The 26,800-nt window shown below is 39.8% G+C and overlaps 2 protein-coding genes and 1 pseudogene across 5 annotated transcripts in view; all 3 read right to left on the bottom strand.

Moving 5' to 3' along the window:
* LOC118649460 (neuroendocrine protein 7B2) overlaps positions 1-7,833 on the bottom strand; it is a 65,275-nt gene extending 57,442 nt beyond the window's left edge. For both annotated transcript variants that reach the window (XM_036296521.1, XM_036296512.1), the window contains exons 1-2: positions 7,707-7,833; positions 6,067-6,299 (exon numbers count right to left, since the gene is read on the bottom strand). In XM_036296521.1, the coding sequence (XP_036152414.1) occupies positions 6,067-6,292 (226 nt within the window). In that variant the 5' untranslated portion in view covers positions 6,293-6,299; positions 7,707-7,833. The remainder of the gene's footprint in view (positions 1-6,066; positions 6,300-7,706) is intronic.
* A 2,473-nt stretch (positions 7,834-10,306) lies between these two features.
* Positions 10,307-26,800, bottom strand: part of LOC118649436 (rho GTPase-activating protein 11B-like) — a 30,165-nt gene continuing 13,671 nt past the window's right edge. For 2 of the 3 annotated variants that reach the window (XM_036296477.1, XM_036296493.1), the window contains 6 exons: positions 18,726-18,800; positions 17,946-18,113; positions 16,014-16,143; positions 15,450-15,558; positions 13,520-13,658; positions 10,307-12,904 (listed from right to left, as the gene is read on the bottom strand). In XM_036296477.1, coding sequence (XP_036152370.1) covers positions 11,325-12,904; positions 13,520-13,658; positions 15,450-15,558; positions 16,014-16,143; positions 17,946-18,113; positions 18,726-18,800 — 2,201 coding nt within the window. In that variant the 3' untranslated portion in view covers positions 10,307-11,324. The remainder of the gene's footprint in view (positions 12,905-13,519; positions 13,659-15,449; positions 15,559-16,013; positions 16,144-17,945; positions 18,114-18,725; positions 18,801-26,800) is intronic. The other variant, XM_036296486.1, reaches the window with a different exon arrangement.
* LOC118661384 lies at positions 19,669-19,762 on the bottom strand (annotated as a pseudogene).

The raw sequence follows: 26,800 nt of genomic DNA on the forward strand, positions 1-26,800 counted from the left end.
GTTGATAACCTCCAAAGTGAGAGGTGGCGGGCCCACAATTCAGTTACTACTAACAGCACCCACTTATTGCTGTGAGAGAGTGGGCTGGAAGCCCCACTTTATAGATGAAAAGGTAAAGCTCAGGAAAGTTGCCAAGATCACCCAAAGCTAGCAAATAGTACGGCCAAGACTCAACCCCAGATCTCTTTGCTCTTAAAGCACATTTTTTTTCCTCTATAAAACACCACGCTGCTCCCTGTTTGTCTTTATTTTGTGTTTTTGTTTTACATTAAAAAAAATGCTCCTTACCAAGTCATGTGTAAGGTGCCTATGGAGAAATAAAAGATAACCCCTAGTCCTCTCTGGATGTTTTTGGTAAATGCTTCCTCCTCAGAACACCTTAGAGCAGCGGTTCTCAACCTGTGGGTCGCGACCCCTTTGGGGGTCGAACGACCCTTTCACAGGGGTCACCTAAGACCATCGGAAAACACATATATAATTACATACTGTTTTTGTGATTAATCACTATGCTTTAATTATGTTCAATTTGTAACAATGAAATTGGGGGTCACCACAACATGAGGAACTGTATTAAAGGGTCGCGGCATTAGGAAGGTTGAGAACCACGGCCTTAGAGCAAGCAAGTAACAACCAGGAGGCTGGCTACCGGGTGGCAGGAATCCTGTGATATACTTTGGGCCTAGTTGGCCCCCTGCTGGTTTAGTTCCAGAACTGCAAATAGTCCTTCCTGTTTCTCAATCTGCAGCTGTATGAAGGGCACAAAGGCTGCACCATGGTGATGGGTCACAGTCAAAGTAAGCAAGCAAATATCACGGAGCTCTTGGCAAAACTTTCTAGGTAGCTTTTTTTAAAAAACGGAATAGAAATGGAATATTTTCCTTGAACTAAAAGGAAAATGTCTCAACAGATCCAGATGTCAAATAGTATTTACATACTTATTGCCTCTAGATATATTTATTTTCCCCTGATATCATATATTCAGTCTTACTGAGTACTGCAGGGATTCCAAATGAGTCACCCCATGATATGCCTCTGTGGTTTTCAGATTATCTTGAGCTAATGGCAACAGAGACTGTAGGCTCAAGAGAAACTTCTGCCCAGCTCCCTTTAATCACATAGAAGAATTTGAATTAGGGGCCTTGCCCATGATAAGATAATCAGAGATAACCTTTTTTGCCCATCTATATGGCACAGCAAACTACTAGTTACCGAACTTCTGTCTTTACCCTCCTGCCCTGACGTTCTGAAGCCCTGAGGCACCTTGCCTCACCTTAGCTCAGGATGTCATATACACCGCATTTTCCCTTTCTGTCTTTGAATTGCTCATGTAGTGGGCTTCCCCTGAATTTCCTCAGTTTGCCCCTTTCCACTCCCTCAGGCCAAAATCCTGGTGTCACCCCAAATCCTCTCTTTCAGTTCCTACCTGTAACCCACCAGCAAATCCTGTTGGCTTAACTTCAAAATATATCCAGAAAGGGACATGCCTCACCACGTTGCTAGCTATTAGGCCAGTACAACCCTCACCTGGATCTTCCAATAGCCTCCTGACTCAAGGCCCGACCCCAGGCCTCCTCCCTACAGGGATATTTTCAGTACAGCCCTCAGAGCGATCCTTTCTAAAGGCCCATCCCACATAGGGCTGTGAGACCCTATGTGTACTGTCCCACATACTAGCCTCCTGGCTGCCCTCCTGCACGACCAAGTCTCCCCTCCTTGTCTCCCCTGAGTCCCGGGCTCCAGCCACTCCGGCTTCCGGCCTCTGGCCTCCGGGCTCCCATCTTGCAGCGTCTGCACATGCAGCTTCCTCTGCCTGGAGTGCCTTCTTCCATATCTCACACAGCTCACTCCCAACTCCCCGATTTTTGCTCACCTTCCCAGTGAGGAGTCCCTCGCCCCTATTTTAAGTCGTCTCCTCCACCCCCTCCTCTGCTTTATATTTTTATAGCACTTATAACCATTTGATTTATTCTATATTTTACTTATTTGCTTATTTAAGGGTATGTCCTCTGCCCAGCCAAATCTCTGAGGCTCGTGTTTATTTCCTCAGTACTGAAAAGCATGCCTGGCAGTCAAGAAATACTCCTTGGGGTGTGGGGTGTGGGATGGAGGGGGTCATTGGGAGAAAAGGGGACATCTGTAATACTTTCAACAATAAAGATAAATAAAAATCAATAAATAACTGGTTTTAAAAAAGAAGAGATACTTGACAAAGGAGTGTGGGAACAGTGGGCTACAATGCACTAGGAGAGAATTGGGAGGGGAGGCAGCACAGGCAGTATGTGTCAAAAAGTTCCTGTGAAGGAGGGCAGACAATGTTTCAGTAACTGGAAGGGACATGGATTAGGGAGGAAATATTTTTTTCATGGGATATATGACCTCGGTGACTAATGGCAATTTATACTGATACTATTTGCTATACTAAAAGGTTTGTTTATAATACTACATTTGAGGGATAATATGCATCTTCTATAATGAGATTAATCTAAGGATCATACAATGAATTAATCGGAGTAGACAAAATAAGAGGAAACTATGTTCTATGTGCTATGGACTAGACCGGTGATGGCGAACCTTTTGAGCTCGGCGTGTCAGCATTTTGAAAAACCCTAACTTAACTCTGGTGCCGTGTGACATAAAGAAATTTTTTGATATTTGCAACCATAGTAAAACAAAGACTTATATTTTTTATATTTATTTTATATATTTAAATGCCATTTAACAAAGAAAAATCAACCCAAAAAATGAGTTTGAGTGTCACCTCTGATACACATGTCATAGGTTTGCCATCACTGGACTAGACAACTAGTTCCTGCCTGCAAGGAACTCAAGATCCAGTAATTGTCATCTAAAGTGAGGATGATTCATTTAGAAATGACTTCCCAGTATGCAGTCATGGATGCTAAAACTTTACTTTTGCTTCCCCAAGTCCTACCCCCAAGCTAAATGAAAGCTCAGAGAAGTTAAATAATTTGCTTAAGCTCACATCACTAATAAACATTTATTTATTATTATTATTAAAATATATTTTTATTGATTTTAGAGAAGAAGGGAGAGGGAGAGAGCGATAGAAACATCAATGATGAGAGAAAATCATTGATCAGCTGCTTCCTGCATATCCCCCACTGGGGATCGAGCCCGCAACCCATGCATGTGCCCTTGACCGGAATCGAACCTGGGACCCTTCAGTCCGCAGGCCGATGCTCAATCCACTGAGCCAAACCAGCCAGGGCACTAATAAACATTTAAATCCAGGTATCCTTGGTAATAGTCTATGTTAAATGTTTGTTAAAATTCACACCAGAATACATGCATTATGTATACGGTTCTATTAAAATTAGAAAAAGATACTTTTCTAATTTGCTCCTTTACAATAAAATCCTAAAACAGATGTTGGAAGGAATATGAAAGATACTCCATGTATCTGTCAGAAGCCTGGGAATTAGCCTGAGTGAATGTCTGAACAGAAACATGGCAAATAAATAGAAGAGTTGAAACAGTACTACACTCATTTGAATAAGTATTAGATACCCAATGAATTAATGGCAAGGCTCAGGGCTGCGAAACATCCAGGCTTTTTATTTCATTTCCTTTTTTCCTCTAAAGTCTTTGGAGTATTTTCTCTGTTAAGCTTTCACACAAGCTGTAATGGGCAGAATTCTGAAATGACTCCCAAGATGCCCACCCACTGGTGTACCTGCTTGCAGAATCCTCTGCCTTTGATTATGTGTGTGTGCTGGGGTTGGGGTAGGGGGGGGGGAGGGTGGCTGTGAATAAAATAGGATATCAATTCCTTGTTAAATGACAAAGGTGATGATGGGGGAAAAGAGGACATATGTAATAGCTTCAACAATAAAGATTTTTTTAAATGACCAAGGGGATGGTAGTCACTCCCATAATTAAATTATGTTATAATTAGACTAAAGGCATAGTCTCCCTCTGCTTGAGGAAGTAAGCCGCCACATTGCGAGAGGGTCACCATGCAGCTTACAACTTGAGGGTGGCCTCTTAGAATGGATAGGGACCCCAGCCAACAGTCAGCAAGAAAAAGGGGGCCTCCGTCCCACAACAGCACGAAACTGAATTCTGCCAACAATCTTACAGAGCTTGGAAGGGGACATGAGCTCTAGTCAAGACTGCAGCTCTGGTCAATACCTTCACTTCGGGGGGGTGGGTAGGGGAGGCCAGGGGATTGTCAAGGGCGGGGAAAAAAAAAAAAAGGACACATGTAATACCCTTTGTAATACTTTAAGCAATAAAAATATAAAATAAAATAAAATAAAAATAAAGTTGAAAAAAAAAATACCTTCACTTCAACCTCTAAAACTCTGAACAGAGGCAGCCCAGCAAACCCATGTCTCACTCCTGAGCAGTGGGAACCACAAGACAATAAATGGCTATTGTGTTCAGGTGGTAATTTGGAGCAGTAACAGAATACCAAAACACCAGCTAATCATCCCTTGCACAGATGCTGTTCGGGGGAACCTAATATGGCTATGACCTCACATTACCCCAAGGTTAATAATAGAAACAGAATGATTAATTTTGAATTGTCCTAATCCATGTTCTTTGAAATCTCCATGCCTTTTCATTTGCCATTCCTGGATGAACTCCTACTCAAACTTCAAAACCCAGGCCAAATGTTGCTTCTTCAAAGAAGCATTTCCTTACAGACAACCCAATCCACTCCCAAGCAGAATAAACTACTATTCTCTGCTTCCACGGCAGCAGCTTATCTGTTCATCTACAAAACATGTGCCATGATGTATCGTGACAACCTATCCTCCTCCCAGCCCCCAAAAGTGAATCTTTAGGGCAGAACTGCCCTGGTCTCCTGCCCAGTGCCTGGCATATAGTGGCTGCTAAATAGCTGGCTATCCAGGGAAGAAAATGAGGCTCAAGATTCACACAGGCTTTTGATGCCAAGGAGCCGCTGTTTTTCCATATCAATGATCAGGCCTCAGGTATTAATAGAAACTCAGAAAGCCTTCTCCATGACAACGGCTGGGTGACTAACCTAGCACTTACTGCCCTGAAAGGGCACATATTTACTGTCTCCAAAGAGCTGGTCTGAAAGGGATAGGGGTGCTCGAAGCGACAGATGGCATGAAGCCCTTTATGATTCAAGCCCTTCGCTAGGTTGCTATGCTATGTGAATCAATATTCACATCATCCATGTCAATCCATTCCACAATTTAAATGTCAGCCTAAATAGACAAGAACTCCCCAGAGTTAGTTTTACTCAATGGCTTCAAACTATGGGTAACAAGCCAGAAACGAGAATTGTATGTCAACAATATCCACAGCATTCACAGGACCCCATGGTAGAAAGCATTTTTAGGAAATTCAAAATTCAGGTAAAATTATGTATCATAATCCACAGGGAGTAGCACTTGCTGGGTGTGTGTTCTGAGAAAACTCAGGGAAATAATTTGCATTTTTCCTTAGGACCCACTCCCTGCAGTTAACCTACTGCAGTACCCAGGCTACTGCGTTAGGGCTCCAGCTCAGCAGAGAAAGAGATCGTTCGGATCCGGGGAGGACACAAAGCAAGGCATGGAGATAAGGGGCCTCTCCTGAGAGCTAGATTCCGATTTCCTCTGTAAATAAGTCATTACACAACAAAGTGCTGCTTTTTAATAAAAGCATTACAACCACATTGCCAGACAGAAAATTTCTGGGGTGAAATGGTCTTGCCACATTAAAACAAGTTAATTAACATTTTTTTATAGTTTTAAATATTTTTGAACAGTTTCTGCCATAAACGCTTAACGTCAGTGCCTCTTTTGGCTCTTCTGGGCTTATATGACGTCATCCCTAAGAACCAAATCGGAGCCTGCAGGTCCTACACTTTGAAGGTCTTTTATAAGCAGCCAGCTGGGAACACAACTTCCCAGAGATCAGTATGGGCGAAGACCTGGGCTGGGTGCCAGTCTTTCTGTAGAGCTGACACAGGACCTATATTCTCATGTGGATGTGTATACTGTGTAGGGTAAGAAGAAAGGGAAAATGGAGAGAGGAAGCAGAGTTTCCTCATGGCAACTGCAAAGTGGGGAGCACAGTACGTACCTTCGATGCTCTGTGGGCCCACGAGATTCATGGCCTGGTGAGCTGGATACTCTACCCGTGGCCTGGCGATGCCCAGCTGTTCCATAACGCCATGGAGCAGCCTCTGCATGTCCGTTTCTGAGACCCGGTCGGGGGTCCTCGAGCTATAGGCAGATGTTGAAGTCCACCCAAATGTCAACCAAAACATCAGGCCGGAGAGCATGGTGGAGACCATCCTGGAGACCATTTTTAACCTGCAGAAATCAGATCAAATTGCATCCATCGGCCAACTGGCAACTGAGATGATGCTATCATGCAAAGTACTAATTTGAGGACCACCTAGAGAGGGGAAATTCTAGGAGTTTGCTTTTGCCTTAAATGTCCACTCCAGCTGGGACATCTGCTGTGGGAAGGTGTTAAACAAACAAAACAGCTCGAGGAGCCAGCTCCTTCTGACAAGCCTTCTTGGGAAGGTCAGCCAGGAACGGCAGTTCTCAGTCGTCTTTTCTCCTCCTTGCAGCTCCCTGTAAGCTGTGCAGCACCCCTAAACCCTACCACCCTCTTCCTCTTACTAAAAGAGACAACAAAAATTAACTTGTTTCCATTTTGAGAAAGGGAGAGGGACATCTTGAGTCTGGGGGGATGGGAGGGAGTCTCAGAAAGGAGTTAGGAAGACACGGATGGTAAAGAATCCCAGGAAGACCAGAGTGGTGGAAGGAGCACTTTAGCTTAGCAGACATCTAATACATTTGAGATCCTGAGAGGGAATGAAACACACACACCGCTCAGGTCTGCCCTGCAATCTGGAAGGGGAGATGAGGCAAGCTTGCTCTGTCACATGCAAAATCGGGTGATTTGGGGCAAAATCCTCAGTTTTCTTCTCTGCAAAAGGGGGATGGAAAAGCATCTGGCTTGTAGGATTGTTGTGAGCAGAAGTGTGGGAACACCTGTAAGGAGGACTGGAGCCATGCCAGGCACAGAACCCCTACATTGCTTTATGTTGGCAATATTACCTCATGGTTCTGGGCTTAGAATCCAGGCAAGTGAGTGATGAGAGGGAAGACAGACAGGCGAGAGGAAGAAAACTAATCTGGGGAGTCGCTGTCCTAAATGCTGGCATCAGTAGAGCCTGAGGCCTGCAGAACAAGGGGACAAACGTTCACGCAGCTTCCCTCTGCAGCTGCTGATCTACGCTCCCGCAGGGGCCACGCAACCCCTTTCTTTTTACGTTCTCTATGCATTTCCCCCCGGAACGGAAACATTCACAACCCCTATCTTTTTCTGTATAGAAAAAGGCCTTTTCTACCCACCCCTGGATACAAAACCTGTTCCCCATCGAGCAAAACCTGCCATTCTGACAGAAAGGCCAGAGGGAGATGCCAGCTGCCAGCCATCTCCATCTTCCCTCCTCTGCACCGAATGCAGGATGCTTTGTTTCATGTACACGCCGACCAACACGGTTCTGATTTGACGAACTACACAATCCCCTCCTTTGGTACGCTTTCCCTCGTATTTGTAGCCGAACCTCCTAACCCCGCACCCACCCTTTGCCCCCAGCTTCCAGCTCAAAGATTTCAGGACGCCCTTCCCGACTCCCCATCCCGAAGAACCCTCGGGTCTGTGCGGGGCCTCAGGCGGCCCAGCATCAGCGCAGGACTCACCCAGGGGCCAGAGGAGCCTGCAGCGAGTCTGGGCCTTGCTGGGGGTCGGGCAGCGCGGCGCTCTGAGTCTCTGGTGCGTCACACCTCCCTCCGCATCTTGGCTCCGCCCTGGCCCCGCCCGCAGCAGGTGGAGGCCGCCCAGCAAGGACTCCCCTGAATGCAGCCAGATGCTGGCACCTCCCACCTGGAGCCACACAGCGCGCATTCCACAAGCACATCTCCTGGCATTCTCTCTTCATAGACCCTTATAGAAGTAACCCACCTTTTCTCACGCACTTATCTCAACAATGTGACAGGTCGCCACTGTGTACTTTGCCCCAATAGCACATCTTTAATTCTGCCACCTTCTGGCATTTTGTGTTTTTAAGCCTTTCAGCTGTAAGAGGAAAGGGGACAATGGTAGGAGAAATAAATGTGAAGGGTCCTAAGAACTTTTAATGATGGCAACGATAGGGTAGGGTTTATCTTCAGGGTGCTTTCAGGAGCCCTTTCATTGGGAACCAGGCTCTTAAATAGAAAATGCTAGCAACTTCTGTTAAATTGAAAGGTAAAACTACACAATACATATTGCAAATTTTTTTTCAAGACTGGGGATGACTAAAGTACCTGGGTTCTGAGAATAACTGAGGAGGAACTTGACGGGTGTAGAATCCAGATCTCTTTACCCCCAGCTCAAATCCATGATCACCTACAGCAATTTCATGCAATGCTGAGGGGGACAGGAAAATCATTCCTGAGACACATGGCCTTTTGGTTTGAAGCCAAGCCTCCTTCCTAGGCTTTTCTTCCGTGGATGCTCATTTCCAGCTTTTTGTTTCAGGATATACTCAATCAACAGTACAAATATAGTTTATTAGTTCTAGGTTCAAAGGCCAAGCTGGGAGTTTATTATTTATTATTCACCCATATTGAGGTTTTTTCTTTCAATTCTGAATTTTACTTTGACATTGTTGTTATCTTCATTTTGTGCTTGGAAAAATAGAGAAGTTATTACAATTTACTGCTTTTGTGATGAATGGAAATTTGACTGAAGTACACTGAAATGTGTATGTTGCATAAAATCTGAAATTTTAAAAACAAAACATCTACCATCTATATCCTGGGCCTGACGATTATCAAACTCCTTTATTAAGCCCTGGCTGGTGTTGCTACGTGGTTAGAGCATCAGTTGGGTGTGTGCAGGAGGCAACCAATTGATGTGTCTCTTACATTGATGTTTCTCTCACCCTCTTTCCCTCTCTATCACTCTCTAAAAATCAATGGAAAAAATATCCTTGGGTGAGGATAAACTAAAAAAAATCTTATATTAAATTCTTAGTGATTATAGGATGTTGCCAAGCAACCTAATTTAGTTCTATGTAACTGTAGTTTGCTGCTCATAATAATCAAATTAATATTAGATCTTTACTTGTAAGAAAGAACAATTAAAAATAATCTTTGAAGTTAATGCACATTGGTTCTCAGAACTAGTAATTGACATTTAAATTTATCATTTGATCAAATATTCCATGACACTAGGAACATTATTTTGTGTGTGTGTGTGTGGGGGGGGGGGGGCGGGGGGATGGAGGGACAAAAAAAATTAAATCAAGTCTAAAACTCATATTTCCTGACTCTTTTTCTCTAATTACCATACCTCCAAGCAATTCACTTTCAGCTAACATGGGTGTGACATGTGGGTAGGTGTTTTTATTGTTTTTAAAACCTCTCATTATTGATTCATCTCCCAGAAAAACCACTAATTCAGATGATTTCTACAGTTAATTTCCTATGCCTTTTTACTAGTCATCCAGTGCAACAATTTCATCCCCATGAATATACTAGTAAAAGGACATGAACGCATTTTTAAGTTTAAAAATTTCTTTGAACCAGACAACATATATCTCAGGGTTTATGAATACTTTCTATCTCTACTACTAGGTAAATACCATAAACACTGAAATGCACAGCCAATAAACACTACAAACCTGTTTTGATGTCAGATAAACAGGATGTTTATATGTACAGATTTTTAGTCTTCAAATAAGTCAAATATTTACTAGTTCTGAGAAAGGGTTGATTCCTAGGTAATGAATACAGATAGGAAATAGCTTTGAAAGAAAAGAGATGTACTGCTATCAAGTAGAACTCGGTGAAGCAAACATCTGATGACTTTAACCCTTTTCGGTCCAACCTTGAGGCTGACTCGACAGACCAAGCGCTAGGAGCAGGTCCAACGTTGAGTAATAAGAACATTAAAAAGTTCAACATTCAATCCCGTCAATTAATTTGGACCAGACTGTTTGAATTCCAAAAGTAACATTGGACCGCAAAGGGTTAAAGGCCTCATACATACACACACTGTGAGTCTGGTTGCTGAGTAGGTGTGCAATGCTGTCCTATTCTGCCTCAGTATCTGAATATGGCATTCTAACAATTGACTTACAAAACTATGTCTAATGGTAGATTCTATCTTCATATTCCTTCCGCTAAAACTCACAGACTATCCTCTATTGATAATAACATTCCTTCCTTAAATATTTGTAACTTCTAATAATTTAAAATATAAATATAGATTTGCTTGACAATTTGGGTTGAATTTCATTAGAATCTCAGGCAAATTATGTTTCAGGAAGTTATCTTTAATATCTATGCTAAATAAATAACATTTACACACAAGACAAGCCATCATGGGCTTTTTGTATGAATCCAAACTATAAGACTCCAAGGTAGTGGGCACACAGTGCAATATACAGGTTTTGTAACATGGAAATCCACACCTGAAACTTATATGTTCATGTTGACCAATGTCACCTCAATAAATGAAAAAAACATACAAAAGAATCCAAGGTAAATGTGGAGGTGCATCAAGTATTTCAAAGTCTAGAATCAATCATCTGCATATAAGAAATCACCTTGATTAAAATTTTCAAGCTTATTTATTCCTCAATTTTAAATTCTGCATTGGACAAAACAGATATAAATGTATTTGTGCAAGTTACTTTTAAAAATATAGTATGGCTTAAAAGTCATCAATTATTCTTGCAGCAACACACTATATAAGCACACTTTAGCACTGCTCTACTTTAGCCATCATTCTTAAGTGAACACCCTGTATACATCTACAGGCAATAGAAACCTCATTATTTTGCCCTGAATAGGAATAAAGGATTAAGATGCTATTGAAACAAGTTAATTTCTAGGGATTTGGGTAAAGACAATAAAAATTAATGTCATTCAAGAAATAAGACTTACAAGTCTTATCTATTCCCTTTATATCCTAAACATTTCTTGTAGACTTAGGAGGAATAACAGGAAATAGACACAATTTATTCTACTCTTCCCATCACACTTAAGACATAAAATTCATGCAATTTTAAAAAATTAATTTCTTATAAAGCCAGTCAATAATCTTTTAAAAAGTAAAGTGTAACCTGTTTTAAAACATCACAATAAAATTAAAGTCTTAAATATTGCCATAATTAAGGAAAAGTAGTCATTTATACAAGCACAAGAATCCAAGTTGCTTGTGCCATGAAATTAAAAATCTATCATGTAACAATCATCCTGAGCTACAAATTAACAAGCACATCACCAACTGATTTTATTTACATTAATGACAAGTATAACATTTACCAATTACAAGTCTACAGGTTTACTTGTTGGTAGTAGTTGAGCTTTTCCAATAGGATTTTTGGGAGAACCTTTATACCAGACCCTTTCTCTTTCTGACGGCTTCCTAAGGATCCTGCTATTTATCCCAGAGAAGCCTGTATTATTATTTACAACAGATCTTAACATATCATGATTTGTCAGATCCTCCAAAGGACCCTTACTAGTAATTTGGCCATCAGATATCACTTTTTGTTTATAAACTCTGTTTGACCCAACCAAAGCATTCATAGAGTCTGGGTGCCTCTTCATCTGTGAGAAAGATTTAGAAGTTAATCCCATGCTTGATCTTGTAACTGCATCAACATTTGACTGTTTGCATGAAACAGACTTCCATTCCTTAGGACCTGACTGGGTATGTGAAATTGAGGAATCGTTTGACGTACTTTCGATACAAGAGGGAAGAGCACTGTCACAGCTCACTGATTTAACCAGAGGAGAAGCAGTATCGCCAAGATGTGCCAATTTGTGCCTTACAGGTTGTCTGTCATACTCCAACAAAGAATTAATTCTTCGGACAGACTGACGGACAGGTGTGCGCTGAAACTTAAGAGGTGATTTAACTTTTGTCCTATTTGATTCATTTAAAGAAAGCTTATTAAACCATTGTATGTGGTCTGAAACCTTTCCATGCTCTGTTACTTGTAAATGTTCAGATAGCCTTGTATCACACTTTTCCACCAGTGACTGCTGTGTAACCATTGTCACACGCCTAGGTTTTGATAAGCTGGTTGTATCACATGTAATCTGCTCTGAGGAAGAGGTGTTAGCTGCATCCTCCCTAGGAGCTGGGCAATTCAACAAGTTCTCTTCAATCATATTCTCCTCCTTTAATTTAGTATTTAGTTTATCCCTTGGGGACCGTTGTGTTTTTATCTGTTCATCACTGGGCAATTCTTGCTTGTTTAAGTCATCATTTGGCATATCTGAATGAATGATATCATCATGTTCCATCTTCATATTAGTTGAATAACATTTTATAGTTGCTTTTCTATCTAATTTTTGAGTTTGATGTTGTGAGAAGTCTCTTTCTGAAAAACTATTTTCACTTTTACCAGTGTGGTGTTCATTTGATGCTATCACAGTCAAATCATTACTTTCAAATAGATTTTCCCGTGAGCTATATGCTATAGATGTTTCATTTACTTTTACTTTCCCCACATTAGTAAATGATGAATGCTTGTGGTTTATCAATGCATGAAGCTTACTTCCAGAATCAGAAAATGCTTTCTGAATTTTCACCAAAGTCTCTGTACTCAAGTTATTTTCATCCCCACTAAGAGAGCTTCGGGTTAGGTTGTCATTATGCTTATTGTGTACATTAGAAGGAGTGAGTTCATATGAATTAATAGATGACTTTTCTACCATATCAGGCTCCAAACAAGAGTTTTCCACCTCAAGATTTCCCTCTATTGGAGAAGCTTCTTTTGCTTCTATTTCTCGAAAACTTGAATTACTAGGTCCAGTCCAAGACATTCGGTAACTTGTTCCGTCCAGTTGCTCTGGAGTCAATAAATGTTCCTCAGACTTACTGATCTTTTTTGAACCTAAAATAAAACAGTTCAGGGTTTTTAATCATTTATATTTAACCTAGTTTTTACATTATTATTCAAATACATGGTGAATAAAGGTACTAAGCATTTAATTCTAATAAATAAGATTTGTTGCGAAGAATTTTTAAATGTCAAACTTTCATATTTATAAGCATCCTCCAATTATTCACAGAAAAATACAATGCCAATTCAAATTTTTATTTAAACATGAATTTTAAATTTTCAGAACAGTTATTTAATATATTTTATCATTAAAAAAGCAATGAAAGGACATGTGTAAATTATATCTCAATTAAGCTGGAAAACTTTCATTTTAAAAAACAACTAAATTAGTCCAGCCAGCGTGGCTCAGTGGTTGAGCATTGAGCTATGAACCAGGAGGTTATGGTTCGATTCCCAGTGAGGGCATATGCCCAGGTTGTGGGCTTAATCCCCAGTAGGGGGCATGCAGGAGGCAGCCAATCGATAATTCTCTCTCATCATTGATGTTTCTCTCTCTCTCGCTCGCTACCTTCCTCTCTGAAATCAATAAAAATATATTAAAAAACACACAACTAAAGTAGGTTTTTTGAGTAAAACTCTAATAATATCATGTAAATGTACCATTACCTTTCTTGGTTAATCTTTCATCATTATCTGGGCTAAAAAGCAGACCTGTTTTTACAGATTCAATACTACTTTTTAAATTTTGTTGATTTGCAAGTCGTCGACCAACATTTTCATGTCTATTGACACCAGAACACCCATTCTGTACAGAAAAGAAAAATTGGAACATTTTTGTTAAAAAGTAAACCAGTTAATTTTCAAAATATTAAAACAAAATAAATTTTTTATTATCAAAATTCTATAGTTAATTAAAAATAATATAATTGAGAAACAATTTTGTACCAAATACATTTGCATGTGTGATAAAAACTGTAAGCATTTGACTCAGCTCTTAGTTGATATTTTATAATGCAAAATAAAAAATTGCCTCACATCTTCATTAACTTAAGAAAAAAATTATGGTAAGTCTTTGCCAGGGCCTATTCAGAAAAGTGAAATTAAAAAGAAAAACAAAAAAAATCTAAGGCCAAAATCTTACCTTCATGGAATTTATATTTTAGGTGGACAGATTTAGACTAGAAAATAATAATCAGTCAATTATATTGTATAATATATAATACAAAAGATGAAAAGTGTTATGGAGAAAAGTAAAGTAGGGTAAGAGGGATATGAAATGGTAAAAGATGAGGGTATAATTTCCAACAGAGTGATCATAAGATGATGATCTGTGAGTAAAAAAAAATGAGGGTGAGAGTCATGAACAAAACATTCCAGGGAGAGGAAAATGCCAATGCAGTCTCTAAGGCTGAAGCTAGGTCTGGCATATTTGGCCTACAGCAAGGAGGCAAGAGTGGATGAAGCTGAGTAAGCAGGAAGAGGGCTCAGAGGAGGCTGGGAGCAGGTCGTGTGCAGGGTTACTGTCGATGGAAGAACTTAGCTTTTTTTTTTTTTTTTTTCAGAGTGAAATGAGGAGTTACTGGAGGGTTCTGAGTCAAGAAATGACATGACTTAACTTGGGTTTTAAAAGGATAATTTTGGCTAGAGTACAGCAGCAAGGTAGAAGCAGGTTGACCTACTAATAGAGACTTATTGCAGTAATACAAGTTCAAGATAACAGGACTTAAAGTTAAAAATATAGTACTGATGAAGCTGATCTCAATATACTCAGAATGCAATAGTTAAGAAAGGATTCCTAATGGTGTAGGCAGGGTGTGTGAGGGAAAGTGAGGAGTCAAGAATGTCTGCATGGTTTGGCCTAAGTGACTGAGTTGCCATAACTGGATGGTGAAGACTACAGGTAGGAGTGTGATTGGGGAAAGGGTAGGATTGGAGAAACAGAGGCAGTGAAGAAATGCATCTCAGACCTCTATTTGGGAAAGGTTACACTTGAGATGTCTACTGGATAGACATCCAACTATGAAGGTCAAGTAGGCAGATGTTAAGAAACAGACAAGTTGTTCAGGAGAGCATTCTGGACTGGAGATACAAACTTGGAAGTCTCAAGCAAATATATGTTGTTTAAAATTGATGATCACCTTTGAGTGAGTGGAGAAAGAAAAGAGCGGTCCAAAGATGAAGCTTTGGGAACTCCAATGCAAAGGAACTAGAAGAGTAACCAGCAAAGAAGGAAGAAACTCATGAGTAGTGTCCTTGAAGTAAGAAAAGAAAGTATGTTGAAGAGGAGCAAGTGATCAGCCAAGTCAAATGTTGCTGGTGGGTCAAGTCAAACAAGGACTGATCTTTGTCTAGTGGCTTGAGTGAGGATGAATTCATGGGTGACCATGAGGGTATTTTCTGTGAGTGTTGAGGATGAAAGCCTCAATGGAATCGGAAAAGGAGGGACTAGAGATAGGCAAGTGTAAGAGTTTGGTATAAAGAGGAGTAGAGAATGGGAAAGTAGCTAGAGGAGAGGCAGGGTTGAGAGGGTCTTTCAGCATCAAATCTACAGCGTTATGCTATGATAAACATCAATGAAATGGTGATAGACACTTACTGCATCTTTGCTACTTTTCCCCAGACTAAATTTCAAACGAAGAGATCTTCGAACTTTTTCTTTACGACTGATTTTAGGAGAGAAGCAGCCTGCTTTTCCTGATTCCACCCTAAAAAAAATGGAATTTAAAATATTAGTTTATAGCAAAAAAAAATTGGAGCAACTTTTGCAAAATGAAATTTGAGAATGTCCAGAGCAAATCATTATTTCTAAAATCAGTTAAGTTTTAAGTACCATATGTGAACACATTGTATTTGCACGCAAAAAGATTTTTTCCATCTATCACAAGAGTTATTTAGTCACTTATAAACCAGAATCATCAGAATAAACTAGCTTTTTAAATTAACCAGAAATTTAACAATTACACATATCAACTTGAAGTAGGATTTCAAGCAAGTAAATGATTCAAATTAGGAATCTTTCTCTGGAGAATATATAAAGGGCACCTGGTTAATAATGCAGAAAACATTTTTTTTTAATTATGATTCTTGGTATAAAGATGAAATATTTTATTAGCTATATACATCAAATATTTATCCAATGAAAATACCCTAGATAAATTACCTGCAAACTTTTTTGCTTGCAATCCTTTTACTTCGCCGTGGTACATCTGTACTGATCAAAAGATTTCCACTGATGGCTACAGGAGAGAGTGAACTCTGAGATGACACCTCTGGGCTTGTATCAAAGTGAACTATAAAAACAATCACATGTAATATACCACACACACTTATTTTCTTTTTCAAATATAAATTATTAATAGTGATTAGACTTAAAGCCACAAGAAAAGTCATATCACTTCTGCTTAAAAATTTTAGGGGCCAAATAACCCAACTCAACTAAAAAAAGAATCAATTTTCTTCTTTTTAGTAGAAATGAAAGGTCAGATTAACCACCATTGCTTGCACATTGGAGTTTTAAACTTGTCTAAGAATACAAAGGAGTGGCACTGTTGCAGATTGGAGAAAGACAAGCTTACAAGACAGTCTGTCTATCTCACCATTTACTAATGACTTGAGGCTTTAAAAATGGATTTCTATAGCAAATATAAGTATCATTGATGTTTCTCTTTCTGTCTCTCCCCTTCCCTTCCACTCTCTAAAAATCAATGGAAAAATATCTTCAGGTGAGGACTAACAACAACAAAGAGGTGAGTTAAAATAATAGGATTACTGTTGCTTAATGTTTTATATAAAAAATTCACTGATTAAGCAGGTTCATAGTAATGTTACAATAACACAAGAATGTTTAACCTTATTTGGGGGAAGTTTAGAGAAAAGGAGTCAGCAGATCATCCTTGGGGACAATGTAATGCAAATAAGCAAAGGCAGGTAGAACCACACTTCACATGTGCCATTTGGAAAAAGTCCTCCAAAATGGAAAAGCCTTTAAATTTCAAAAAACGAAACCCAAAGTTACTTTGAAATAAATTGAAGTCTTCAACTTCTGAATACTGAAAAAGCTACAGACATAGCCTCAAGATTCTTATTATTACACATTAATGAACCAAGAGAACCTGTTAAGGACCATAGAGAACAAATTGCTATTGTTTTCAATTTTTAATAAAACAAACAAGGAAAATATAAACTTTTTAAATAAACAAAAGAGAGGCCTTTGAGAAGATCTAATAACCCAGCTAATGAATTCAAAATGGAACTCAACATTGTCAGAAACCAGCCAATAAAAATCTAAAAGAGGTAGAGGTTACTCACATTTTGACTAAATGTGAGACAAATATGAGATGGAAGACCTCAGACTTAGTTATGGTTTCATTTCATTTGGGTTGACTATAGGTTATTTTGAGCCAACTGTATTGTTGCACATGCTAAAGAAGCCAACCCAACCTAAGACCACAATAACAAAAGTCTGGCACTCAAATAGGCATGATTAAATTATATTATTCCCTGGAGGCTCTGGTTGGCCATATTAGGAACTTATAGTTCATTAGGAAGAAAATGGCTAGGATGGTAAGGGATCTGGAAGTCATGCTACAAGAAACAGTATATAAAAACTTTTTAAAGCTTTTAGAGCATAAAACATTAAAAATATTACATTCTACCACCCCCACCCCCACCCCCACACTCCTCCATCCACATGCAACTCATGATAGTTACGCCACTGTGGATTCAGAGATGATCAAACTCTGGACAACCTCAACTCAACAGAAGACAGCAATACACCTATAGCTACAGATCCAGAAGTAGAATTCAGTATGTCCAATCACATAAAATCTTAGCATTGATGCTATCCACAGAAGCCAGACTCTCCCTCCCAGTTATTTCTCATAACTTTCAATGGGCATGGCCATAAACCACATGCACGTCAATTATACAGATCAGTCTATTTTAAAATTTAGGGGACTTTATAAAAATTCAGGTTTAATAAAAAATAAAGCTCTGGCTCCTCAAGGGCAGTATTAACATGAAATAGCACTTTACCCAGAACAGGCACTTATGTTAATGTTTACAACCCAATTATATAAATCACATTTGTTACCTGATACTGGTGTAGAACTGGTACTGAAGAGATTACTTGGCAACAACTCAAAATTAAAATTGTGCTTGATGGACTTCCTTTTCTTACTTGAGCAACCATGAGAAGAATCTACTGGCAGTTTGCGCTTAGCATTTGGTGTAAGAATCACTGGAGATTCAGACAGCTGGGCTGAAAAACACCCACAATTTATTGTTTCTCCCACAATGCTGATAAAATAAAAAAGCTTTATAAATTTATTCTTATAAAACTATTACTTAGGACTAAACAAAGAATGAAGTGATATATGTTCACATTATCAAATACATGCTATAAAACTAAATATCATTAATTCTGTAAAATAAAAATAGGCAAGCTGTAGTAACTTGAGCAAAATATACTAAAAGATGCATATAATTCACATTAAAGAATATTAACATAGGGAAGAAAATTATAATTGTCTGTTACTGGGCTAAATAATTTCAGCCACAAGCAAACCAACATAAAAAAAAAGGGAGAGGGTCACATATACTAATAAACTTCTGGTTCTAAAACAAAAATAAAATTGAGTTATTTTTACATGTTCAATAACATCTAACTTATAAGCAACAGAAAAGCATGATTTAGAAGATTAAAGATAAAATAGACTAAAATAAATTCTTATCTATAATTTTGGGTTTATTATATCCAATGTAATTAGCAAGTCACAGCATAGTATTATAGTACAGTATCTCCACTGAAAATATTGGATTTGATTAAACCAAAATAACTCAGAAATTTTCATTAAATACATATAACACTTACTGCTTCTTTCTTGTTGAGGTGTAACAGAGGGTGTTCTGTTATATTTAAGCTTATTTAGTGCTCCACTGACAAAATCTGAAATGCAAGGCATATATAATCATATAATTAATTATAACATTTACCTAACTTTCACCAATAATTCATATTGATATTTGTGGTCTTCTAGAATCTACATTTGTATCAACATACGTTTTTAAGGTCAGTTAAGGTTATTATTTCAAAATAGGAAAAAACCTAAGTGGTATATTTTATTCCATTTCACTTATACTCTGATCTCTCTTTCAAAAAATAAGAGCTATACAATACCAAATGAAATGTAAAATACTTATGATGTACAGAAAGAGTATGGAAGAGGAAAGCATTACTTGTTGAGGAAGGGGAAGTGGCAATAAGAGAAAAAGCTTTGCAGGGTAAGTAAAACCTGGCCTGTGTTCTGAAGAATTAGGTTGTTGATTTGAGGCAAGGTGAACAGCATATGCATAGGCATGTAAGTAAACACAAGATTTATGTATACTAGAAACTAGCAGATCTTTTTAAAAATGTTTTTATTGATTTATTTTAGAGAGAAAGGAAGGGAGAAGAATAGAGAGATAGAAACATTGATGAGAGAGCAACATCAAAGATCGGCTGCCTCCTGCATGCCCCCAACGGGGGATGGAGCCTGCAACCCAGGCATGTGCCCTGACTGGGAATGGAACTGGTGACCTCTTGGTTCATGGGTCAACGCACAACCAGAGCTACAATGGCTGGGTGAAACCAAGTAGATTGATATTGTTAGAGCAAACAGTGAACAGTAGATAAGGTAAAAGATAAGCCTTTTTAAAGTAGTATCTTGTGGTTTGTTTGTTTTTAATTCTTCCCTTTATTTTATTATTTTCCACCACTATTTATCTCCCACATATCCTCTTCCACCTCCACCCACCACCCTTCCCCCCACAGTCACAAAAATTTAGGAATTTGTATCATCCTTGTGCAAGGGTCATGCTAATCTTCTCTGTATCATTCCAATTTTTAGTGTATGTGCTGCTGAAGTGAACATAAGATAACCCTTTTTATATCAGGAAGAGGGCTTGTTTGTCATTTTGAAAAACTTGAACTTCTTTCTCCAAAGGCAAAACTGTCTGATCCACATTTTAGAAAAATTGCTCAGACAGCAGTGTGAAAGACAGACCTGAGGCAGCAAGCCTCCTTAGAGGCAGGCAAACTAGCTGAAGGTTCTTCTAAGTATGTTACTAAGTCATTCAACAAGTATTTAATTTGTTCCTATAATGTGTCAAGCACTGCACTAGCATTAGAGATACAACAGTGACCAAAACAGTCTGCCTTTAGGGAACTTATTCTCAGAGAGGAAACAAGTACACTAAGGAAATACTAAATACATGACAAGTGGGTTAAATAGTCTGAGGTACAATTATAACAACTGATTTATACTGGGGAGTCAAAGGTATTCCTGAGGAAGTGATAGTTGAGACCTGAAGGAAGAGTGGAAATTAGCCAGACAGCAGATGAAGGTCTGAACAGGGACAGAACAGTGGAAAAATGGAGGCAGGAATAATTTAGGAGATCAAAGTTACAACATTTGGTGAACAGTGAGATGTGGGGAAAATTCTGACTTGCTGAGTCAGTAGATAATGGTGCCACCAAAAAAAAAACAAGGGACATTATGAAAGAAGAGTTAGACATGTCTAAGAAACACTGAGATGATATAAATCCATTTGTGTAAAGATCTAGGCCGGAGAAGCAGATTTGGGAATCATCAGACCAGAAATGGTAGTTTTTAAAAATGACAATGAATGAGATCATTTAAAAAGAGGACAAAGCCCGGCCAGCATGGCTCAGTGATTGAACATAGACCTATGAACCAGGAGGTCACAGTTTGATTCCTGGTCCCCCGGCTTGTGGGTTTGCTCCCCAGTGTGGGGTGTGCAGGAGGCAGCTGATCAATGATTCTTTCTCATCACTGATGTTTCTATCTCTCTCTCCCTCCTCTCTGAAATCAATATAAATCTATTTTTAAAATAAACAAATAAATAGAGGACAAAGAGTAAGAAGATCAAATATGAAAGAATGGAACATTCAAGAGGTGGTCAGAAAAAAATCCAGAAAAATGAGACAGAACAAATGACTTAAGAGGCAGGGAAACCATGAAAGCACAGTATTACAAAGCAAAACCAAAAATAAACAAATAAAAAAGGAGAGGAAAAAAAATCAGGAAAGACAAGACATAATCAAATAGTCAGAGATTCCCAATAATACAAGCCAAAAAATATACACTGGATTTAGCTATATAAGAAATTGTGACTTCCACAGGAATACTTTCATGCAAAAATGTTCCCCTAATTTTTAGTCACAATGAAACAAAAAAATCTCTTAAATATGTTAATCAACAAACAACAAATGCTGGAGAGGATGTGGAGAAAAAGGAACCCTTTTGCACTGCTGGTGGGAATGCAGACTGGTGCAGCCACTGTGGAGAACAGTATGGAGTTTCCTCAAAAAATTAAAAATGGAACTCCCATTCAACCCAGTGATCCCACTTCTAGGAATATATCCCAAGAAGCCAGAAACACCAATCAGAAAGGATATATGCACCCCTATGTTCATAGTAGCTCAATTCACCATAGCTAAGATTTGGAAACAGCCTAGGTGCCCATCAACAGATGAGTGGATTAAGAAACTGTGGTACATCTACACAATGAAATACTACGCTGCGGTAAAGAAGAAGGAACTCTTGCCATTTGCAACAGCATGGATGGAACTGGAGAGCATTATGCTGAGTGAAGTAAGCCAGTCAGAGAAAGATAAATACCACATGATCTCACTCATTTGTGGAATATAGAGAACAACATAGACTGATGAACAGGGACAGATCCAAAGACAGAGAAACAGGGATCAGACTATCAATCCCCAGAGGGAAAGTAGGGGAGGGTGGGGGTAAGGGGAAGAGATCAACTAAAGGACTTGTATGCATGCATATAAGCCAAAACAATGGACACGGACAACAGGGGGATAAGAGCATGAGTTGAGGGGGGAGGGGGGAAGTTGAAGGTTAATGGGGGGATGAGGACACATTTGTAATACCTTAACCAATAAAGAAATTAAAGATTAAAAAAAAAATAAAAAAAATAAAGAAATACAACTTCTGAGAACCCAAGGTAAAAAAAAAAAAAAAAAAGTTAATTAGCAAATATCACTCAACGTAGTTATTTACTAGTAAATTCAAGCTCAGCTATAGCGCACTTATGTATTGAGAAATCTTACACTCTCAAGTGAAATATATACAAACCAGGAGAATACTGAAAACCTCAAAGAGCCAAAAATAGGCAATGCTCTAACTTGCAGGCAATGGCTAACCAAGCCAACCTTTATGAAACCTGGGCAGATAAACAAGGTTAATATGGGAGAGGAAAAAGAAAAAAGAAAGGAAAAGAAGAGAAACAAGATGCAGAGCAGAAGACAGAGAGCAACAGATTCAGCCACAGCAGATAAACACAGTTAGACCAGCACAGCAAAGCCAGGAGTATGGAAAGACAAACTGTTCCCTCCATAATCTGAGACCGTCCTTGGAGCATAATGGGCCACACTGAAAGTATAGACCACCTCTCTAGAGGCCTGGTGCACAAAAATCGTGCACTCGGGGGAGATGGGGCCCTCAGCCCAGCCTGCGCCCTCTCACAGTCTGGGAGCCCTCAGGGGATGTCCGACTGACAGCTTAGGCCTGCTCAAAGAAGACATCCATTGCCACGGAGGCAGGAGGCGCTCCCGCCACTGTCACTGCACTTGCCAGCTGGGAGCCCAGCTTCTGGCTGAGTGGTGCTCCCCTTGTGGGAGCGCACTGACCACCAGGGGGCAGCTCTTGCATTGAGCGTCTGACCCCTGGTGGTCAGTGCGCGTCGTAACGACCAGTTGTTCCGCCGTTCGGTCGATTTGCATATTAGCCTTTAATTATACACTAGAGGCCCCATACATGAAATTCGTGCAAGAGTAGGCCTTCCTTCCCCTGGCTGCCGGCATCTGCTTCCCTCAGGCCACCGGCAGGCACCCAGGACCCGGGCTTCCCTCGCATCTCCAGCTTCATCCGGAAGGATGTCTGGTCTAATTAGCATATTATGCTTTTATTATTATAGAGGATTTCAGGGCATCATATTAATTGAATCAGTTCAGTGCTGCATCAGTGTCCATGAAAGACATTCGTTAACACAAAGACAATGCCAAGGAGCCCACACACTCGCATACACAGGCAAGAATGGGAAAATTATGATAGACCAAATTCCTCTTACTTATTTTAAGAGTGTGCTCATAAATTCTGTGTACATTCTGGAGCAATACAATTATTGAGAATTGTCATATATAGCATAAAGTTAAGGAATAAGTAACTCTTATAACAGCAAAATAAAAGTTCTATAGTTTGGTTGTACAATGTGAATGTACTGAACACTACTGAAGCGTACACTTAAAATGGTTAAGGTGGTAAATTTTGTTTTATTTTTCCACAATTTAAAAAGTAAAAAAAAAAAAAGTCAAAAGATTCTTTAAAGCTACCGCAAATCAGGTCACAGTGATGTTTGTGGCATTTCAAAGTCTGATATTAAAAAGAAAGAAGGCTAACTATAACATAAAAAATAAACACTAGTCTGGCTGGTATGACTCAGTGGTTGGGGGTCATGTTTAGACTTTTATTTTTTAAAGAATAATGCCTAGCCCTAGCTGGTTTGGCTCAGTGGGTAGAGCGTTGGCCTGTGGACTGAAGGATCCCGGGTTTGATTCCAGGCAAGGGCACATGCCTAAGTTGTGAGCTCAATCCCCAGTAGGGGGTGTGCAGGAGGCAGTTGATCAATGATACTCTCTCACCATTGATGTTTCTATATCTCTCTCCCTCTCCCTTCCTCTCTGAAATGTATTTTAAAAAAAAAAAGAAGAAGAATGCCTAGTAGGTCCTCCCTTACTAAAGTGGAACTGACGTGGTTAAATAGGAAAATTGTTATTAAATAATTTGCATGAATCTGAAACTGACATTTGAGCGTTAACAGTGAATAAGAGAGATCCAGTGTTCAACTATTTAGATGAGGTAACAAACTATAAGGAAGTAGGGTAGTAAAGATAATCTGTGTCTTAAAATAGCTACATTTGGGATAGGAAGAAGTTTAATGGGTTGAATTGTGTCCTCCAAGATATGTTTAAGTCCTAACTCCCAGTACTTGAGAATGTGACCTTATTTGCAATTATGGTCTCTGCAGTTGTACTCAAGTTTTGTTTCAAGCCACCCAGTTTGTTGTACTTTGTTATAGTAGCCCTAGGAAACTGATGCAGAAGGCATAAGAAATTTATACAGGAAGCAAAGAAAAAATAGAAGGTAATACTATATAAACCAATAGTTAAAAGAAAGGGGGTAGTTAATGACAACTGGTTCCAATACTCAAAAGATAAGAAATTTTCCAAGATAATTGGAGGAGTTACGGCCACAGACTTCTTCATCAAGGAGATGAGGCCCTGGCCAGTGTTTCTCAGCGCTTTTAGAGCATCAGCCTGTACACGGAAGGGTGGCAGGTTTTATTTCCCATCAAGGGCATGTACCTAGGTTGCGGGTTCAATCCCTGGCCCGTCAGGATGCATGCGGGAGGCAACCTATCAATGTGTCTCTCTCATATCTCTCCCTCTCCTTACCTCTCCATCCCTCCTTTCTACTCTCTAAAAAATAAATGGAAAAAATATCCTCAGGTGAGAATTTAAAAAATTAAATTAAAAAAAGCAGCTGAAAAGTATTATAATTGATTTCACTACAATGGAACCCTGGATTTTTTTGTTTCTTCCTTGGTAATGTTCCCACATTATTTAATTCATATCACTTTCAAATCATTATCTCATACCTGGATTATTGCCCCACATTTCTGACTATTCTCCCTACCTCCAAGTCTCAGTTCTTCAAACTAGGTAACTTTCTAAAATACAGTAGGTCCTCGGGTTACGTTGGAGATCCATTCCTAGGGCACGACGTAATGTGATTTTCACCGTAAGTCGGAACCCACCTATATAAGCACCTACGTCACTCACATGGAGCACATACACAGCAGTAATGAATTGAAACAGTAAAAAAAATTTAAAAGAAAGATAACAATTCCTGACCTTTACTTGTGGTAAATAAATAAAAAACTAAGTACATATGTACATACGTCGAAATGATGGAACTTTTTTTTTTAATAAATGGGAGATGGTGATGTACGTCGAGTTCGATGTAACCCGAGGACTGCCGTATTTTTAATCATGTTATGACTTCAATGGTTCTCCAATACTCAATGTTCTAATTCTTTAGCCTGACATTGAGCTCACCATAGTATCATCCTAATCCTTAGGATGAACACTTCAAGTCACGTTGGTCTTTTTACAGATATTGACTACTTCTTACAGAAATATTTTTTCATAGCATTCTTCTCATCTAGAGTAAGATACAATTATTCTGGGAGAGCAACTAAGATGGCGGCATAGGTAAACACCGGGAAATTATCGCCTCACACAACAATTGAAAATTACCGCAAAGGACTGAGCAAACATCATCCAGAACAACAGGAAGGCTGGCTGAGTGTAAATTCCACAACTAGAAGGAAAGAAAAGCACGCTGAGAGCCAGAGGCGCTGCGGAGGTGAAGTGCAGAGGTACGGCGGCGCGCGCGCGCGAGGAAAGGGGGTGGCGCCTGAGGACGCGGCTGTCTTTTTGAATCACAAACTCCCGACGGCTCTGAACTCCGGTTCCGGGAAGTCTCTGGGGACCCAGGTCTCATACGGGGAGAAGCTGGTCTGTCCGGCAGCGAGCGAACTTGAGGGCGGCTTTCCCTCAGAGGTGCTTGCAGCCGTTACCGGAACACTGAGACGCGCGACTCTGGCGGAGAATCGGCCATGGCCGCTTTCTCCGCCCTCTGACTCCCTGAGACCCCGCCCCACCCAGGCTGCGGCAGAGGCTTTTGCATGTGAATGTACCTAACTGCAGCCGAACCAGGCAGACCTGGAACTTCCAAGAGAAGGCCCAAGGCCCCGCAGCGGCTTGCATTGCTTCACAGCTGAGCCTCTTCCTGGCTCCTGCTGTGTGGCCTCAGGCAGAGGCTGAATTAGCACCTCCCTAGATCCAGGAGCCACTGTACCCAGTGGTCAGAGGGGGACCATCCAGATTGCAACTCCTCAGATCCATAAGGGACGCACTCAGGGAGCAGACTCAGTGAGCACCAAAGCCCCGCTGAAGCAAGTCTTGCCCCAGAAGGGTGTCTTCAGCACAGAAGTTCTCCCACTTTAGACACAGCTGATTCTCACAGCCAATTGGCCTGGAGGTCAATTCCTCCCAGTGATTCTACAACAACCAAGGCACCAAGAGTGCACCAAGAGTGTCCACCCCAGGTAACTGGGGAGGCTGAGCTACTGGGCCCTACAGGACATCTGGCGCACAGGGCCACTCTATCAACACAGGGAAGCTGCCAAAATGCGGAGACAAAGAAACAGGTCACAAATGGCAGAAATGGAGGAAAGCAAACGATTGGATATAGAGTTTAAGGCCACGGTTATAAGGTTTTTCAAGAATTTTATGGAAACCGCCGATAAATTTAATGAATCCCTCAATAAGTATAGGGAGACCATGGAGGACATGAAAAAGGACCAACTAGAAATTAAGCATACACTGACTGAAATAAAGAATAATTTACAGAGATCCAGCAGCAGAAAAGAGGATCCCAAGAATCAAGTCAAAGATTTGAAATACAAAGAAACAAAAAATACCCAACCGAAAAAGAAAAAAGAAAAGAGATTCCAAAAATATGAAGATAGTGTAAGGAACCTCTGGGACAACTTCAAGCGTACCAACATCAGAATTATAGGGGTACCAGAAGAAGAGAGAGGGAAAGATATTGAAAACCTTTTTGAAGAAATAATGACAGAAAACTTCCCCTACCTGGTGAAAGAAATGGACTTACAAGTCCAGGAAGCACAGAGAACCCCAAACAAAAGGAATCCAAGGAGGACCACACCAAGACACATCATAATTAAAATGCCAAGAGCAAAAGATAAAGAGAGAATCTTAAAAGCAGCAAGAGAAAG

This window comes from Myotis myotis, unplaced genomic scaffold (assembly GCF_014108235.1).
Source record: "Myotis myotis isolate mMyoMyo1 unplaced genomic scaffold, mMyoMyo1.p scaffold_m19_p_1, whole genome shotgun sequence".
Classification (NCBI taxonomy): Eukaryota; Metazoa; Chordata; class Mammalia; order Chiroptera; family Vespertilionidae; genus Myotis; species Myotis myotis.